At 39.0% G+C, this 20,095-nt stretch overlaps 1 protein-coding gene across 1 annotated transcript in view; it reads right to left on the bottom strand.

The window, feature by feature from the left end:
- Positions 1-385: 385 nt before the first annotated feature.
- The window catches only part of PKHD1L1 (PKHD1 like 1), a 156,462-nt gene continuing 136,752 nt past the window's right edge, over positions 386-20,095 (bottom strand). Inside the window, exons 71-78 of the mRNA XM_032315885.1 lie at positions 18,760-18,917; positions 16,525-16,660; positions 13,349-13,693; positions 9,820-9,977; positions 9,266-9,412; positions 8,412-8,565; positions 4,459-4,701; positions 386-598 (exon numbers count right to left, since the gene is read on the bottom strand). Of these exons, the coding sequence (XP_032171776.1) occupies positions 588-598; positions 4,459-4,701; positions 8,412-8,565; positions 9,266-9,412; positions 9,820-9,977; positions 13,349-13,693; positions 16,525-16,660; positions 18,760-18,917 (1,352 nt within the window). The 3' untranslated portion in view covers positions 386-587. The remainder of the gene's footprint in view (positions 599-4,458; positions 4,702-8,411; positions 8,566-9,265; positions 9,413-9,819; positions 9,978-13,348; positions 13,694-16,524; positions 16,661-18,759; positions 18,918-20,095) is intronic.

Here is a 20,095-nt window from a genome sequence, read left to right as displayed (position 1 = left end):
GAATGGCCAAGGTTTGGTAGGCTCAGAAATGCAGGGCAATCTAGAATTTCTGAGATTACTATGGATCTTAAAATCATCAACTTAGTCTGGAAGAGATCTAAAAGAGTCTCTTTCTCCAAAATCCTTGGAAATCAGAATGGCTTAGATCACTGGAAATTGGAGTTTTATGAATGGATAGAGGAAGTCAGATCCCCCGGTCCGTACACAAATTCAAAACGCTTCCAATCTGATCTAGGAGTGGGTAAGTCCAAGCTAGACAAGCTCTTTCAACAATATAAATAAAGGACTCTAAGATTTGTAGGTACAACAACTTGGAGGTGGCATATCAGCTTCCACATCAAAAATTTCTTAAAATTTTTTTTAATGAAATAAGAACATACAAATGTAAGGAATCAAAAGGAAATTTATATTTTGAAGAAATCTAATTTTTGTGATTAAAGCTAATTAGTACATTTTCTATATTACAAAAATATGCTTAGCTTATTTTCTTGAAAATGCTATAGACTTTGTCTTCTGCAACAAAATAGTTCATAAAAAGCAGCTCTTATATCTTTAAAAGTTTTCAGCCTGTTCTCCAGGACAGCACTTCAGTTGTATCCTGAAAAATGAAAATAACACAAGTATCATTTTTAAGTGGTAGTAACATCCAGTGTGGTTTAAAATAGGTTTCATTCATTTAACGCTTCTAATATTTCATGGTATGGTTAATCAGGCAAAAGTACTATTTAAAAATTAGTATTTCAGAGTTTACCAGTGTACTTTTAGAATCAGTAATGCTCTCTTTTTGTAGAACTGGGGAGAGAGAATAGCAGTGCTTAAGCTTTGTATTTTTCACATTCAAGTTGTCATTTTATTTACTGGAACTTTGTGGCCATCTTACAAATAAAATATTGTTAATTCAAAATGCAAAGCTATAAAAATCCCAGCATTGCATTTCATTAATAGTTAGTATGGTGTGAATGCATTCCCCTTAAATTCCTATGTTGAGGGGCACCTGAGTGGCTCAGTCAGTTAAGGGTCTGCCTTTAGCTCAGGTCATGATCCCGGGGTCCTGGGATAGAGATCCCCATTGGGCTCCCTGCTTAGCGGGGGAACCTGCATCTCCCTCTCCCACTCCTCCCTGCTTGTGTTTCTGTCTCTGGCTGTCTCTCTCTCTGTCAATAAAATCTTAAAAAAAAAAAAAAATTCCTATGTTGAAAACCTAACACCCAATGAGATGGTTTGGAGGTGGTGCCTTTGGGAGGTGCTTCTGTCCTGAGGGTGGAGTCCTCGTGATGGGGTTAGTGCTCCTACAAAAGAGACACACAGAGCTCCCTAGGCCTTCCACCCTGTGAGGACACAGTCTGTGACCTGGAAGTCGGCCCTCACCTGACGGTCATGGCCCCCTGATCTCAGACTTCCAGCCTTCAGAACTGAGGGAAATAAATTTCTGTTGCTGATGAGCCGCTCAGTTGGTGGTATTTTGTGACAGCGGCCCAAATGGATTAGGGCAATGGTATTTAAATCACCTTATTTATTTATTTTTTTAAATCACCTTATGTTTTAATTGAGGAATGATAGATTATTAGGGGGAAAAGGAGAATATGTTGATTGACTTTTCTATCTGGGAAAAAAGCCCTAAAGAAAATGCCAGAAACAACAGCATTTACTAATGACTTGAAAATAGAATTTCCTGAACTTTATAAAATCCCAAAGTTGTCAGGAATAAGCAGGTTGAAAGTCAGTGAATACAATTAGAAAACAATACATTTAACTGGGGAAATACAAAAAGCACAAAGATAAAGTACTTAACACCTTAGATTTTAATATTTCTGAAAAAAATTTAAGCAATGCCTGTCATGCTAGTATAAAATGGACAACCGGTTTTACTTTTATTAGAATTCTAAAAATAAGAAAACTTGCATTAAAATACAATAACTTGTGGGCTGGTCATTTACCTATGGTCCCTTAGCTCCAAACCCACTCTTCCATGTTCAGCTTCCAGTCCTGAGAGGCCAGGACTGAGTCTCCTCAAACCACGCTTTGCCCTCGACACCTGGCTCCTAATTAACTTCTGCCATTAAGTGGAAAGAAAGGATTATTCCTTTCTGTTCCATCACTGTTCTTGAAACACCAACCTCTCCCGTTTGTTCTGTCACTCCCAGAACCAGCCTTAATGTGTCCCTTCATCCTGACCTCACCTATATTTAAATTTAAAATCTAGTCTTGGCTTTCATTCCTCGAAATTTTTCAGTATCCTTTTAAAGTGCTACCCCATCTCAAATTCTTCTTAGATCCTTCTTTTAATTTTGATTTTTACTCAAATACAAGAATCTAACTAGGCGTCTTATAACTTAGGATATTTATCATCTTTTGGGTTTTGGAGATCTGTATTAGTTGTATGCCGATCAATACTGATTTTTTAAAAATTTTATTTTTAGGAGGGGTGAAATCCATAGAACATAAAATTTTAATCGTTTTTCAAGTGGACAGCTCAGTAGTGCTAAGTATGTTCACACTGCTGTGCAACCAATACCCAGAACTGTTTTCAACTTCTTAAATCTTACCAGTATTTCTTAGGTGATGCTTTCATTTCGTTATTCTGTCAGAAACTCTCCCATCTTTCTCCCCATTAGATCAGCTGCAAACTGATGAGTATCTGCCAATCAAAGCTTCTTACAGTTTGCCTATAATGCCCCTCATTTCCCCCTCAGTTGCAGGGAGGACTTACCTCCCTTTTGAGAGTTAAAATCAATTAAAGCATCTATAATAAATATGGCTTGTAGTCTTACTTTCTGAGTGCTCACAATTTAGTAAAGAAGATAGATTTGAATATGTCTAAGTTAAATAAAAGTACACCACAGAAAAGGCCATAACAATGGTAGAAACAAAGCACAACTGGGGAACAAGGGAAAGGAGCATTAAATGGATCACAGAGTGGGAAGGAAGAAGGGAAACCTGATGGAGGACGGAGGTTTTGAGCAGGGCCAGGCAGCACGCCACAAGTAGGTCTGATGAGTAAAGCAAAGCCCAGATGGAGGGAATATGTGGGATGGCAGGCATCTTCTCTAGGAATGATCTGGAACAGGAGGCAGTCTTCCAGACTGGTTTCAGGGACTCTGGGGTTGATTGTAATTGGCATGTAGTAAGGAGTCTTCAAGGATTTGACATGACATATTACTACATGAACCTGTAAGAAGGTAAGTATGACAACAATATGGAAGAAAGGCTGCAAGTGAGGAGTTAAGAAGCAGGGAATTCAGGAGGCTACCGTAGGAGGTCAAGGAGTGAAAAAGGAGAGTTATAAGTGGAACAGCAAGACTTTAAAGGAGGAAGAGATACGTGACATTATGGATGGAGATAGATGCCCCAGAGCACCCTGAAGGAACGTGAAGCTTGAAGGGGAGAGAGAAGTCTAAGAAGTATCAGCCTAAGAGATAAGAAAGATGACACTGGCACTAACCAGGATTGGGCAGCAGGAAGGAAACACCTTTGGAAGGAAGAGATGAGGAATTCCATGCTCAACACGGAGAGTCAAAGATGTTCTTTTTCACTCCCACTTTTTGCTTTGCTCCTATCATGTCCCTGTTGTGGAACACCTTCCCTTCCCATTTCACATTTTATTCCCCTTTTATAATCCTGTCTATAAAGTGCTGCTGCTGATGGGTGACACCAACTGTGATCCTAACCACTGTCACCCACTGGGACTTCTCCCTCCTTTGAAACTCCCATATAGTCACCATCTTTGTCTGCCTGTCAGTTCTGGTATTAGGACTTGGATTCCCTTTGTGGAACCACATCTCTACCATTCCAGGCACCTCCCTCCATGTGAGCCAGGCCAGGCTAATTAGAACACAGGTGGCCCAGTGATTGGCCTGAGAATGGACATGTGACCAAGCTAGGTCAATGATATTGCTTTGCGAGTTTGCTGAAGGAGTTGAGAAAGAGTTCTGCTCTTTCTGCATCAGATGCTGGGCTGGTAGAATGTATGTGAAGACACAGGTGGTATCCTTGCCATGAGGTCTGGGAGGGGGGTTGGTTAGTAAAGAGTCTGCCTGTAAGTGAGTCTACCACCAAGGTGCATGGAGCCAAGAGATAGAGAGACACAAGTTTTCAGTCATATCATGTGAGTCCTTAGGTCTAGCTATAGCAGAAATCACACTACAACTGGACTTCTCAGTTAAGTGAGAGTCACTTTACCATCTAAAACCAATTCGAGCTGAGCTTCTACCCCTTGTAACAGAAGAAAAGTCCAACATTACCTTCCCATTCCCTACATTCTCATGTGCCACTGTGTAATGTAAATGGCATTTCCTGTAGAGTCATCTTATCTCTACCATTGAAGTGATTCCTTTCTCAATGGCCAAGGCCATGCCCCAGTGGTACCATGCATGGTGGTCATGCCCTCAGGTTCTATTCAGTAAACACTTACTGGAATCTCAGTACGCATACATTACAGAAAAGATGGACTACGCTTACCTAGATCTATGTTTGAAATCAAAACTGTTGCCATAAATACTTCCAAGAGCACCAATCTTCCCAGAAGACAGCTAATCACTGGAAACATTATCTGGGCAGCTGTGCCCACAGTTGATGCTCTGCCGCTGTTGCCACTGCCACTGGTGCCACCACCACCAGACACAGACTGTGCTGCGAGGCTCAGAGTCCCGGATTCCACCCGGACAAAATCATCCAGTATGAATTCAATCTTGTAATTTTTTCCTAGGAAGAAAAACCATCAGAGAATATGACTTCCTTTTATGATTTGCTTTCACACAGTCCCTGTTGGGTTGTCATCAACTGGAAAATACCATGTAATTCCTCATGAAGTATTTTTGCAAATTGAGCCCAAAGAGATTAGTTTAAGTATAAATGTAAGTGGAAAAATGATCTCAGAGTTAGAGTTCCATTTGCCCATCCACTATGGACAAGCAGAATCTGGGCTGAATTTTTTTCTCTAGCATCAGTACTTGCTCCCTCCAGTTGCCTTCTTAGCGGCCAGGACTAGAGAGAGATTGCTTGAAGGGAGGAACAGTAGGGAAGGGGAATGAAGATGTTGAGGCTCTGCTCCATCCCTGGATACTTGACCTTGGAGCAGAGAAGGCTCAGCCTCAGTTGGGGGAGATGGGAATGGATACCGAACTCTTGATTTTGAAGTTTCAAAAGTTTCAAAGTTTCAAACTTTCAAAAGTCTTAACTCTTCACACAGAATAGTTGAAAGAATAGTACAACAAACACCATATGCCCTTCACTTTGATTCAGTGATTTCACCACTTTCCACATTTCCTTTAAGTCAGATGCTATTTTTTGTTGCACGATTGTGACCTTTTCTTTCTTCTTACTTCAGGTAGACAAGTTTGAGGAAACTTATTAGATATTGTTGAGTGTGAAACATAAAAACTCATCTGAATACTTTTTAATCCATAGGTTAAATCTTCCCACAGTTTTAAACATGAGATAACTAATATATTTTTCCTTGATATAATTTTTTCTAGGACTGTTGTCTCATCAATAGTGGTTACCACATAGAGTTTGCAATCCTTGTCACAACACTGAGGTTTTCATTCCTCTCTCTGTTAGCCTAAAAAAAATCAATCTTTCTTTCTTTCTCATAGAATATAATTAGATCTTGACCACAGTGTGCTTTCACAAACAATAGCAATACATTCTGTAAGTTTCACAATGGATGGTCATTATTCTACAGAATTTTCTGCCACCATTACAATTCATGACAATGGCATATTTAAGTATTTCCTTTTTTCAGTTGGAAAAAAAACCTGAATTTTTGAAGCAGGTGTATTTTTTTCTTAATGATTTTCCTTTGTAAAGGATTTAGGTTTTTTTCTTTTTTTCTCCCGCAGTATTATGAGGAAGTCCAAGGGAACCTTGTGGAGATGTCACTCCATGCAGGAGGACTGAAGAACATAGCTAAAATCCAGAATCAAAACTTTGGGGATATAACTTCAATCAAGCTAATCCAGCTGAAAACACAGACATCATTGAGCAGACAGAAGCCATCCCTGCTCAAATTCCTGGCCCATACTTTTGTGAGCAAGTGAAATGGTTGCTGTTTGAGTCATTAGATTTGGGGCTGATTTGTTATGTACCAAAAGCACTGTAGATCATCTAGAATGCTAGATAAACATGACCCAAATGTGATTATGCAGTAGTAATACTATTTTTATCCAGGTTGCCGGAAGAGGCAGCCTCAGCTCTTTATTACTTTCTTCTTCTCCTACCCTTTTCTCACCTCATTCTCACATTCTCATTTTCTGTGTTAGGAACTACAGCCCATACCTCCTCTATCTGGTGGCCCTCGCTTTGCTTTTTATTGAGCTATAAGTAGAAGAGGGTGTGGGACCATACTGTTAGGCTCCAGTCTAATCCGCAAGGGGATTTCCCCGTACAGTAATGGGGTGGGGGGAGGCTACCTACTAGAAAGAGTTACAAAAATGATGCTTTGTTAATTTTTTCTCATGTGCTTTGTTGTTATAACAATTTTATAGTTGTTCAACTACAGCTGGCTAACTGATCTAAAGATAATGAAGAGATGACTATATTTAGTCTTCTTGACTATACCTAGCCAGGGAACTGAGACCCTACGTTTGATGACAGTAAGAAAGTAAGACAATGGGCAAGCAAGCACGCTAGCAAGAGATTAGAAGGAATGACGGTTCGCCATAGCAGGTCAGATAGATACTCTAAGGGAACTTTGAACTATGAAGGAAAATTTACTCTATAAAAGGAGGATGATGTTTTGTTATCATAATAATACACCAAAGCCTATACTATTGCCTCAGCACTCCAGTGATCTTGGTTATTTTGTAACATTGCTATTTGGAAGTGGTAGTTTGAAGAACATGGTCTCCGGATTGGGTCTTTGCCATTGGATACCTTTTGGGTCCACCTGCATGGAGAAGTGGGCAACTTTCTTCTCATCTAGAGTTCTTGTTAAGAGCCTCATTTTCTGGAAAGTCTCATTTAGGCTGACTCTTAATGAAAGTGGCACTGCCCTTAACCAGCAAGTGCATAGATCACTCTAAGTACTTGTCCGGGAACACAACGTTGGACTCATTGCCATTTGAGTCCCATAAAACACTAGCTTGAGATACTTCTGCCTAGCATGAAGACCAAACTTGTGCAGTTTAGGGCACCATCAAAGCAAGAAAAAACAAAAAATAAGGAAAAAAATATTTAGGGGAATGATTTTAGCATTTGATAATTTGTTAATATGAAAAAAATCAAACTATTGTTGGAATTCCTTTTACTTCTTTTACTCTTCTTACTTTTATTTTGATTTTTGTATGTATATATGTGTGAGAGAATGGTGGCAAGAAGTGGGGAGAACCAATATAACTTTTCAGAAGTTAGGTCGAATAAAGGTCTTAAATGGGTTCAGATTAATGGTAACAGATTAATGGAAGCCTGTCTCAGGTACAAGCAGTGTATCCATTTTTCTTTTAGAAACTCTATAATCTATCACCGATAGGTACTCGTTACAACCTATCTATTTTGGGCTCAGTAGAAAGGCTTTTACCAATTGAAGTTAGGCCATCAACCTGTATGAAGACAATGTAAGAAATATCACAGTGGAAGTTATGACTATTTACTGTTGCTGAAGATGTCACTTTGTCCAGATTCATTGAGTATATTTTATGAGAACTCCCAGGAGACATCTGTTCGGATCTCAGAGCAGGTTGGAAGTCTCCACAACAACTGCTTTGCTTACCTGATGGGCACTGTGGAATCATGATAATACTTATGTTTCTCTTTTGCACTGTCTTTCAGAAAGACTAGAACCCACTTTTCAGTCCAACTCTGAACCCTTGCATGGGGCATTAGAGTTATGTGAGCCGATCTTAACCTCCCTTTTCTTCAATTTGAAAATCTATATATTAACTGTTTTCATTATAAATGTAATGCATATTTAGTGAAAATTAACAAAGGTACACAAATGGATGAAAAATATGAATCATGATGTAATTTTGATGCATAGCCTCAGATTATGTTTAATTTCCTTAGTTTCTTGTTTTAATTCTATTTTGTTTTGCATCTTAAATATATTTTTATAAGCTAGATGTTATCTGTGTTCCAATTTTTTTAAAGACTTTTTTTTAAAGATTTACTTATTCATTTTAGAGGAATAGAGAGAGAGAGCATGAATGTGAAGGGAAGAATGGAGAGGGGGAGAGAGTCTCAAGCAGACTCCCTGCTGAGCACAGAGCCCAACACAGGGCTCGAGCATGACCATAAGATCATGACCCAAGCCAAAACCAAGAGTCAGAGGCTTAACCAACTGTACCACTCAAGTGCACCCCTATAGTGTTCCAATTTATCTAATTTATTAACCAGAGTATTATAGAATGCTTTGTTCAATTATAATTTTTCCTATTTATGGATATATATGTGAAGATCCAAAATAGTACACTCACCTGTTCTAAGCAGAGTAAGGTCTGTGTAGTTGGCCCAACAGCTGCTAAACGGAATTGTCGTATTTCCACTCAGACCACTGATTTGGTTATTATTGGAGTCCTTTAGTACGGCCTTCAAAGTCAGTGAAGTAATCCCAACGGATACACAATTACCCTAAAGAAAAGAATAGTACAGAATTTTAGTGTCCTGTTCCCATCTTTGTTTTCTCAAGATGCGTGAAACTTCATTTTTAAACAACACCTCGCAGCAAATTTAAAATCCGCAGTTGGGACGCCTGGGTGGCTCAGTTGGTTAAGCAGCTGCCTTCGGCTCAGGTCATGATCCCAGCATCCTGGGATCGAGTCCCACATCGGGCTCCTTGCTCGGCAGGGAGCCTGCTTCTCCCTCTGCCTCTGCCTGCCATTCTGTCTGCCTGTGCTCGCTCTCTCTCCCTCTCTCTGACAAAAAAAAAAAAAAATTTTAAAATCCGCAGTAGCTTCTTTCCCGGCACGAGGAGTTCACAAGTACAGGTGGGCACTGGAGCCAGTTCATTGAAAAGGAACGTTTTCAAAACAGGGAAAGAGTATAGCCATGGGTGTTAGTCCAGCTTTTAAAGATTTATTTATTTATCTATTTATTTATTTGACAGAGATCACAAGTAGGCAGAGAGGCAGGCAGAGAGAGGAGGAAGCAGGTTCCCCACGGTTAAAGCAGAGGCTTTAACCCACTGAGCCACCCAGGCGCCCCTAGTCCAGCTTTTAAGAGGCAGTATCATCCTCAGTTGTCAGTGGACCATGATTACTGAAGTTGGCTCACTCTCCAAAATGTGTAGCTTAATTTCCTCACTCAGCATAAGTTTTCAGTTAGAACTCACATCAGAATCTACTGCCTTCACTGAAGGCTGCTGAGAAAACGGCTGTCCTGGTTGAGCTGCCATGGGCCGAGTGATCACAGACAGCGAGGACACAAAGGCCACATGATGAACGGGAAATGCAAACCTTTCGACGGGTTGGGCGGTCACCTGTAAATAAATGGTCATGAGTGATGATGTGGTTTTCATGTGATAAATTACAGTGAGGAGCACATTCATCTTAGCGAGGCTAAGTGTAATATGAAATAATAAGTGTAAAAATACACTCAATACATGAAGTTAGTTTTACTGCAATATTCCCTCTGATCAAATTCATGAAGCATTCTTATAAATACTCAAAGCAAAGCGCATTTTATACAAATAAGTTATTTTTTTAGAGATAGGCTCCTTTCTCAACTATTTTATCATCTTAGTTATACCTATAAAAAGAAGAGCCAGCATTAATTAGGAAGACATGCCCTTTAAATTATTGTATTGAACTATAAAGAGTTAAAAGAAGACAGAAGCAGCAATGTTTTAAACAGCTAAGATGCATTTTTCTGGTTGCTTTTTCTTACCTTAGTCCAGGCAGAATCACTTGGGCTGGGGATAGGATTGGTAATAGACATGGAAGAGATATTAAATCCAAGGATACTACTAGTTTTTCCTGAAATTACAGCTTTTCCAAGAGACCCAGCGATTTTCTGGAGTTCAGATAACTGCATCTGCATCCCACCTATGGGGAAATAGTAACATGACATATGGCTTATAAGAATATAAGATTGTGAGAGTTTTTCTTTTCTTTTCTTTTTTTCATGGCTCCACCCACATTCTGGAATTCTGTAGCTTTTTCACCACCCATGAGATCAATATGACAAAATCCTATGAATGAGCTTAGGAAAATGGAGAACTCTAAGCTGCAATTAAAGAAAAACCAAAGGTAGATAAAATAGATACAAGAAAAGTGAAATAAACCATAGTGGAAAAATATACGGCTCTTAATTTAATCCATTCCCACGCCATCCTTTATTGAGGAGTGAAGCACCATCATGCAAGTCTATCACCATGTACCATTTCCTAAAAAGAGAGTTTTAATTTTGGAGTGTAAGGATAATTAGCATCATCGAATTTACACGAGGTATATTAGTAAGTTCTGAAGTTAACACTACATTACGCACAAACTGTTGCTTGCTCTAGACGTTGATGATTTTCAAAGTTAATTTTAACACAACAGGCAGTTTCTTTTGTCTTTGTCTAGCCTGGCAGGCCCTCTTACACTTCCTGGCCCCACCATGCTCTGTACCTAGGAAGTAGCACCTCTATTCATCATACTTATTTGTCAGATCGTGGTACTTTTGCCTGATCCCTTCTTCTGTTTCATCTCTCCTCCGCAACATATAATCAGTTACTAGCTTCTAGAGCTCTCTGTCCCCATTGCCTAAATCCTAGTCAAAGCCATCATTTACTAAAACAGCTTTAAAACTAGTTTTCTTACAACCATTCTGTCCTTCTTCCTCTCCATTCTATACATTGTAGTCTGAGTGATCTTTTAAAAAACTACTGTCTCCAGGATCTTTTCAGTGTACTGTACTGAACTTGACAACAGTTCCTGCCTAGTTATCCAGCACCTTCTATATCCAGAGTCCTGCCTTGAGGACTCCGAGCATTGCGTCTCCTCCATTAAGGTTAAACCATGCAGCTCAGGGTGCTCAGGAAGAAGGAGGCCGTTGATCTCACATAACACTTTGAAAATCATGGTCTCAGGGAATTTCAGTCCTGTCAGTTCAACACGTCCCTTTTGGTTGACTCAGACCCTCTGGATAAATGATTAGTCTTTCAGACTTATTCTTCTCTGCCCCACTCCTTCCTTCTAGTCTTCTCCAAATGGCTTGCCAGGTATGAGGGCTCATGTGACCAGTCACAGGTACAAAGGGGCCTCATAGCCACTGACTGTGGCTACCACTTGCCCTCACTGGGTTTTGGCGCAACATGGCATGTTTGACCTGCCTGCGCTGTTAACAGATTTTCTCCGACCACTTGACATGTGAAGGCATCCAGTTCTGCTGACTGCCACCTTAACAAACCCAAGTCCTTAACCTGAAGAGCTTTTACTCCCGATCAATCTCTGTTTATCCAGCGATCTCCTCAGTACTTCAGGCACCCCTTTCTACAACAGCTGGGAACACCTGGGTATCCTGACACACACAAAGGCTGTGGAGAGCCCCTAGTATTCCCACCTGCACACCTTCCTCACCACTGCCCAATATTTTGCTGTGAAATCCCTCTGTGCCAGGTTGTAGGACTTTCATTGAGACTTGAAACTATAACCCAGGATATGTCTGAAAAATACGCCATAAGCCTGTCCCTCTGACTGCCCCCATCTCTATGTTCTTAGACTGTCTTATACCTGTTGGGATAAATCTAACAAAATAAAACTGTTTAAAGGGGATAAGGGGATGAAAGAGGTTGTGTGTGAAGAAATTTAGATCACATATAGATCACATGTAGGAAATAAGTCAGTTTCTTTGGCCATCTGAGTGACTGTACTTCCTGTTTCCTTCAACAAGTCTAGTCCAGAAAGCCTTTCCACAGGCCTACCTCCATAATGGAAAGTATCTAGCTGGTAGAATTCCAGAACAGTATGTGACAGGTGCACTGGGTCAATCTTTGGAAGCAAACCTCCTGGGGTCATGAGTAATGACCCCTAAAGGCAGGAGGCAAGAACTTCACTCAGTACCAGATTGACATGTAAGAGAGTCCTGGGAGATAAGGAAAAAGATGCTGGACAGAGATAAGGCGAATCCAGATTTTCTGAATCTGAAAGTTATGCAGTTTGGAGGCTCTCTTTAAGACAAAGAATGAGGAGAAGTCCTACATCTGCAACTTTGATAGTAACAATGATTGGGTCACATTATTAAATGGTCCCTTCTCCCAGGTCTGTCCTATGACTTGTACAAGCACAAGGCCTTGAAGCTTACACTTTGTTAGCTGGATAGTAATCTTCTTCTGACAGGGATCTAAGTCTCATTTTTTGGAGATGGGTGTGCCTAGTTGAGACTTGTGCTTGACTACCAAAGACAATGGCTCAGTTGGGAATGCATGCTTGGGACGGATGCCAAAAGGCCAGGAAAATCCAGTTCACCTCAAGACAAGCTTGAGTGAAGTGCAGAGCAGAGAAGACCACCTACCTGGTAACAGAGACTATGAAAACAAGAGGCAACATAGGGGTCTGAAGACGGAAAAGCCCCTTTGCTATTCTGATACCAACTTAAGCAGATGGAAAAGAAAAAATCTGAAGGGTTACATATTTATCCAAATGCCCAAACTGAGTCATTCCAAGGAAATAATTTAAAGCAGAAAAGATACCTTTGTTTGGACCAGTGAGCTTGTTTTTACCTAAAAAACGGGGACGTAGAGAGTGAGGGACAGAGGAAAATGCGACAGCTGGTGACTGGATCAGTCATAGGAATTAAAGATAGAACATATTCTTGCACATCTGCATTTGTTAGGGTATACTGGTGACTTTATTTACAGCTCAGAATCTCCAAATGTCTACGCATTTCTTGGGAAAATATCCACAATCGTTTTAGCTTTTGGAGAAAAGAGCTTCTTTTGGTTTCCCATGATCTAGCACCTGCCTACCTCTCAACGTCACCTCCACCACCTTGGCCTTCCTGGTTCCTGCCACCACAGACCAGTCAGACCTTCTCCAGTTCCTTTAATGCACCACTTTTACCAACTCTCTGCTTAGACTTGAGCATTCTTAACCTTCCTTTTTTCGTTGACTGACTCTTTTTATGCTTAATCTCACAGCTGTAAGGTCAATTACTTAGGTCACCTCTCAAATCTTCTGAAGTAGCTCAAATCCTTTTGTTGAATTCATTAATTGCTATAATAACAAAATGGAGGCTAAAGTTCCTTCATAATTCCCAAATATTTTGGGATTACAGGAGTAGAGTAGGGAAAAGAGTCTCTAGGCCCCTACAGGACTCTGGATGTGGGGTTGGTGGGACTTCCTGAGGCCAGGTTTACCAGGCCCTGAAAGGGTTATTTGTGAATGTGGATCTAGTATTGCATTCTTCCAACTCAAATGTCTCCTCTTCATACCTGCAGTATCATTGCTTAAGAACGGAGGAGGAGGATCACCAATCTCCAATTCCATCGTGAGTCCCGTGGATCTTTTCTTCCGTAGACTCTCCCCTCGCATTAATTTGCTGACACGGATTTTGTCACTTGGTATCTTTAGGAACAAGGCAAGATTTCTAACCAGATTATGAGAGTTATAGAAGTCTTCTTCTGTTACAGCAGGTAATTGGAAAGAAACAAATATGACGGCGGTGGTGTGGATTTCAACAGGTATAGTTCCTTTAACCAAAAGGTAAAGCATCTGGTAGGTTCTATCAAAGTAGTTTTCACCAAGGACAGTGGAATTCAGGTTAGGAAGGAATTGCTCTATGGAGGCAAAAAAGCCAAAACAGCACAGTTAAAAATATCTACGTTACCACAATTAACATGTAGTATTTAATATTTGTTTAAATGTAGGAAATTCTAAAAAAATTCAACACTATTCTTCCATATGAAAGTATGCATATTAAAAAAAAACACTTATAAAACTGAATGCAAAATTAAAGGCAACCACTTAAATAATACCATCAATCATCATTACACATTACCTTTATTTTAAAAACAATTAGCTATAGATACAGTATAATTGAGAAATAAAATCCAATTATGAACCCAGAGCCTATATTATATTGGTAGCACTGTTTACATGTTCAGAATTTTAAAGCCTTTACCAAAGGCATTTGGTAATTTAAAAATGTAAATTTAACTTTAATAGCCATCTACTTTATGCAGAGCTATACATCAACTCTTAAAGAGCACTTATAATTCAGTGCTTCTATTCTTACCAAGGACAAAAAGAAGTAATACAAATGAAGTATATACTAAAATATTTCAGAGGGATTTTATACCAATCAAACAGGTTTACATTTCAGCCTGAAAACCTTTAGTTAATGGAAAAAAACATTCTACTAGGGAACTGAGTTTTGTAAAAGTGACCGAGATTTTTTACATAGATATAAAATGAATGAATATATATATGCTTATGGCAGAGTATCAAAAATGTCTAAGAGCTAATAAATCCACTAACACATACTGAGCCCAGACAAAGGCTAAATCATATAACAGTACTGGAATGGGACACGTGGCTTCTTACCACATTTCACAGTGAGGCTTACTAAGAAAAATAAAATTTTAGGAAGAAGAAGAAATTTTTTATGCATGTAATAGACATTCATCGCAGTTGGTAATAAGAAGGCATTTCATTATTACCAAGTATTTCTTTCATATCTACAAGTATAAGTTCTAGAAGCAATTTGGTTTAAACATTCTGTGAATCTGAAGACTGTGGTTTTATATTACGAATCAAAGATGCTGTCAAACCACATTTAGAGTGGTTTGTGCCCACATAAATGGAGCACGCACCATTTATCCTGGGTAACTTCCTCATGCCTTCACAGTAATGGAAGGAAGCAGAGACACACATAATAAAACATTTTGGATAATCTAAAATAATATGTATAGATTCATAATACAGGGAAGCAATTTTGCAGTCTAAGTGCCAAAGCAAAATGTTCATTTAAAAGCAATGCTGCTTCAGAAAAAGTGTTGATAAGAAGGTGGTAGTAGTAGTGTTTTTCAGCCCTTCAACACTTGTGTAACCAATTCCCTATCTTAATTTTTTTTTTCCAATTCCCTATCTCAAATACTGTTTGTTGAGATAGTTTCTATTTCCCCGATTTGAATGATAGAGTATTTGGTACCAAAAGGGATATTTTTAAAAATAATTAAAGTAGATGAAAATTAAGCTGTAAATATGGGTAGTTATTTGTATATAAAACATGATAAGATGGGACTCTCTTAACCTATAAGGAGGCAGTATGACATAATGGTCAAGTGCATGGCTTCTAGAGCCAGACTATGGGTTCAAGTCCCTGTTCTGCCCTCACCATCTTTAAATTACTGTGGACTGAATTGTGCCACCCCCCCCCCCAGATTCATGTATTAGAGCCCTAACACCCCATGTTAGAGTATTCGGAGATGGGGCCTTTGATAAGTCATTAGCCTTCGATGAGGGTGGGAACTTCACGAAGGATTAGTACTCTCATAAAAGGAGATGCCAAGAGCCTGTCATTTCTCTGTCTGCCCTGGGATGACACAGTGAGAAGGCAGCCATCTGCAAGCCAGGAGGAAGAGAACTTTCACCAGAACCTGACCCTACTAGCACCCTGACTTCACACTTCTAGCTTCCAGAATTGTGACAAAATAAATTTCTGCTTTTAAGCCACCCACTTCCTGGTATTTTGTTATGGCGGCTCTCAGAGCTAAGGCAGAGACTGTAGCAAATAGATTCACCTCCTTTTGTCTCAGTTTACTCATCTGTGCCTTGCTCCTAGGGCTATTATTAGAATATGGTAACAATGAGTTATTATCTACAAGGCACTTAGAACAGTGCCTGGCACATAGTAACGTTTCTGGAAGCACTAGCTAGTCAGATGATTAGTAGGAATAGGACTGGCTCCACAGACAGTAATGAACATGGGTTATCCATTCTGACTCTCATGTCTAGCTGATGTTATGATCTGCAGCTCACATTTATATCATTGTTAACCTAGATTACGGGGCACTTCTATAAATGATGAAAGCACATGTAGAATGGAAGGTACTGGCCTTATTAGTAACTGTTTAAGAAAAGGACTTCCATGAACAGATATAAATCCTGGTCTTGCAAATATTGGTAAGTGGATAAGTTTAGCCTTTCCCATATATGTTATTTAAATCCAGAGTTTTTTCTATGACTTCATTATGTTCAGCTGATGTTATACTAGCCTTCTTGGCAATACTTCGGGTAACCGCTAATTAATTTTGGCTCTGACCAGAAGTAAAGTGGAAACAGGGTAAGAATTCTAAGCCAAATCTCTTCTGTGTATAGAAATAGCTGAACTGCATGTAGAACATAAATGTCCTCAGCAGGGAGAGGAATGTGCACAACACACAAAAGCTTATATCTGCATGTACGCAGGTACATAAGAGTTCCATCAGGAATAATCTTTCAGGACACTGTCATAAATGAACACACCTTAGAATTTGGTGGACTGTGGCTAACACTATCTTCTCTTGTGTTCATCAATACCTAAGGAACTAATAATAATACATTGCAAATAATTTCATACATAATTAAGTACAAATGTAATGTGTACTCTATTTTTCTGAGGAAATACCTGTGTATAGATGTCTATTAAGTTCACAGTACTTCTGTTGAGGATTCCATACTGTATTTTGGGGGCAAACCAATGCATTGTTCACATAGACATCCAAACGCTGAAGTGTGGGGAAAAAAATTCCTACCACCACAGCCTGTTAAAAATAAATGACATTTTTGTTTCTTAAGAGAACAATGAAACAGAATTTTTAGAATTTAGCACTTAAACATGTCCTTCAACTATATACACCTTCTGTAAAATAGTTAAACTAAGTTGTATGGATCGATGATAAATACGGAGTTAAAATCTGTAAATGCCCTTGCATTCAACCATTCATACAGATGTTACAACTTAACTCTTAACTGATGATTCTCAGTAGAAAAGCATAATGTAAGGAAGAATTATTAAAGGAGTATCTCTAAAAGAAATACTTCCTTTAAAAGATAACAAATTCCAATACAGGCTTTCAACTCCAGATTCAGGAGAAAATGGGGAATTTAGTAGTGTTCTGTAATGCAACTGCAGAAAATTAGTTAATATTGAATAAAATGCTTACCTCTGAGACAAATTTGGTAGTAAGACTGATTAAAAATTAATCAAAATAGCTATGTTCCCTGGTTCAATTTTGTTCATTTTCCATGTTTATATTCCTCACATCTCATGTTATAGGTATAATCATAAAGTAAGGGGACTAGCTTTTATAAGGACAGAGAGATTTAATAAGGAATCTAATAAGCTATACATAGTTTTGGAATCTTCTTTCAAGATTGTGTTCAGAGGCTCAGGACATTAACAGTCATATCACTTCGTAGTTATTTTTAAAATTAAAAGTAATTATCTTCCATTCAAAAGTTTGAGGGCCTGTCTACACCAGGCCCTATTCTAGGAACTATCGTAAGCCCTTGCTCTTGTTGAGCTTATATTCTAGTGCAAGGAAAAAGACAAATAAATAGTGGCAACAATAAGCAAAATATGAAGCATGTTAGAAGATGGTTAAGTGCCATGGAAAAAAGAAAGGTAGAACAGAGTATAAAGAGTTGGGAGAGCCTACTGCGGTGGGGTGAACACGCTGGGCCTGTTGGAGGAATGTGGTTGGGGGAGGGAATGCCCCGGGGAGGAGGAGTTAGGCACCTAGGGCAGAACATTCCAGACAGACTCAACATCTGGAAGATAGGCCCAGGTGGTAACAGGTGTGAGGTGGTTTGGAACAGCAGGGAGCTCAGTGTGCCTGGAAGAGTTGAAGTCAGTGAGCTAAGGATGTGGGGACTTTGACTCTGTACAAAGCCCAGTGGGGAAATTACTGCAGCATTTGTGGTAAGGAGTGACCTGGTGTGACTTATAATTTGAAGGTCTCTCTGTGACTGCTGAGGTGAGAACAGACAATAGAGCAGGCAGAAGCAGAGCAGTGGGAGGTATTGGGAGCCAACTGCCTTAATCCAGGGAAGAAATAACGTTGGCTCAAAGTGCCGGATAGCCGTGATGGTGGTAAGAAGTGTCAGGTTCTGGATATTTCAAAGGGACACGCAACAGGATTTGCAGATGGACTCGGTGAGGGACATGACCCAGAGGCAGAAATCAAGAACAGGGCCAAGGTTTTATCTCCAGAAACTGAAAGGATGAGATTGCTATCCTCTGAGAAGGAACCGGTATGTCTCTCTTTTTGCTTCTATTCTTTCTGCTTTATCTTCTCCACACCCTTTCTTCACATTCCTAATACTCTGGAACTTTTGAGTCTCATATTCTTGGGGGGGAAAAAATCTCAGTTATGAGAGTATTGTGTCACCTCATACTCTCTTCCCACTGGCACAGTGTATATAAACTTAACTGTCCCAGTTGAATGCAGTTCATAGCAAGGACCTGATATTGTTGAAGATACTTAAAATAATGTGCCGTGATTGCTGAAGTAAATTCCAAAGGTGTGCTCCTGAAATATATAAATAGCAGCATGGAAAATAAATATATAATTCCAATCACCAGTCCTGGATATGCATTACTTTTACATAAAAGTTCAACTTTTCTGCCAATCATGTAAGTCATAGGCCTCACTGTCATGGTGGGGGACAGATGTGCCGTATGCATCGATGTTCTCAGGCTGATGAAAACTTTCCGAATTAAGCTTATTTTTAGTCATATCCTGATGATCCTTGTGATGATGTTCAAGTGCAGAGCGGAGGAGATAAATCCTTAGCATTTAGAAATAGACGTCAATAACCAACACCGATACCTCAAGAAGTCATTTCTATCTTGTGTTACCTTTCTATGGTCAACATTAAGCAACATCAGCCGAAGGTTCTGAGGACTGGTACCAGTGAAGTAAATTTCATAAGATTTGTTCAGAGCCACAATGCTGTGAAACAGGGACAGTCTTCTCTGGCATGTGTATCCGGCACACCAGCCATGATCCTGCGGGCCTAAAGCCACATAAATGAAAGTTCACATTCTATATCATGAATATGATTTAGCACGAACCCTGAAGAGAAATTGTATTAAAAATAAATTGCAGGGTCCATTATCCATCCACCCATCTATCCTTAGCTTAAAAAGAAGGCAGGATGCAACTCCTTCCTACTACCCTTACTTGTTTGCTTGTAGTTGGGTCAAATGTGTTGAGTTTGCACAGGAAGGGTCCTTGAAGGAAACAGTAGGTTTTTATGTGATTCTCTGCTTCAACAATCATTTAAGTCCTGGCCACATGGTAAGAAAGAAAATGCTACCTATCAAATGCGAGTTTAGTTTAGTTTAGTCTACCTATCAAAAGCCAATTTTCTCAGACTGTTTAATTTTAAAATGTAAAGTTACAGAGTTAATTTATTAAAAACAGAGCCTGTACTTGGAAATATGGACATTTGTACGGCTAAACCATGGATTTGTTAATTCTTTCACATACCCATTTCTTCATCAGTTAATCTGCAAATTCGACAAACTCTTAAGTTTGTTTTTTATGAAGTTTATAATCTTCCTCCATTGTTATTTTAATACATTTTTATTAAAGACTGTGATCATAGGCACCATTGGAGGGTCAACATCATGAATGAACTGATGTAATCAGAGAAATAACACTCCAGTAAAACCTCTAAAAAACCAAACACAGTGGCTGCTTTTCTACCTGAATCCAGACATTTCCAGAACAGGCATAGCATGACTTATAGCAAACTTTTCTACTTCACTTCAGTTTTAATGTGGCTGGGATTATAAAACATTGAGTGAGATATGGAGTATTAAACTTTCTTGATGTATTTATTCATTAGCTTTGCTCAATCTCCTAGCTTACTTGGAATTCTTATCAATATTTATAACTGAACTTCAATCAAATTTTAAATCAATATAAACTTCTGAAGCTTGTGTAGAATACCAACTTTTTCTTAGCATCCAAAATGTAAATTCTGCATTTAAATAAAGCTTCTCTGTGAGTTTTGAAAACAGAAAGAAATTTCTATGTATAAAATGAAAAATTCAGAGTAGCAAAAGCCATTTTTTAAAAATAAATGAAATTGAGTTTTAAATTTTAAAGGAAAAACTTTAGTGATATTCAATAACTTTTTTTTTTTAAAGATTTTATTTATTTATTTGACAGAGAGAAATCACAAGT

The sequence above is a fragment of the Mustela erminea genome, chromosome 16, assembly GCF_009829155.1.
Source record: "Mustela erminea isolate mMusErm1 chromosome 16, mMusErm1.Pri, whole genome shotgun sequence".
Taxonomy (NCBI): domain Eukaryota; kingdom Metazoa; phylum Chordata; class Mammalia; order Carnivora; family Mustelidae; genus Mustela; species Mustela erminea.
Note: the sequence above shows the minus strand (reverse complement) of the source record. Positions and strands in the feature narration are given on the sequence as shown.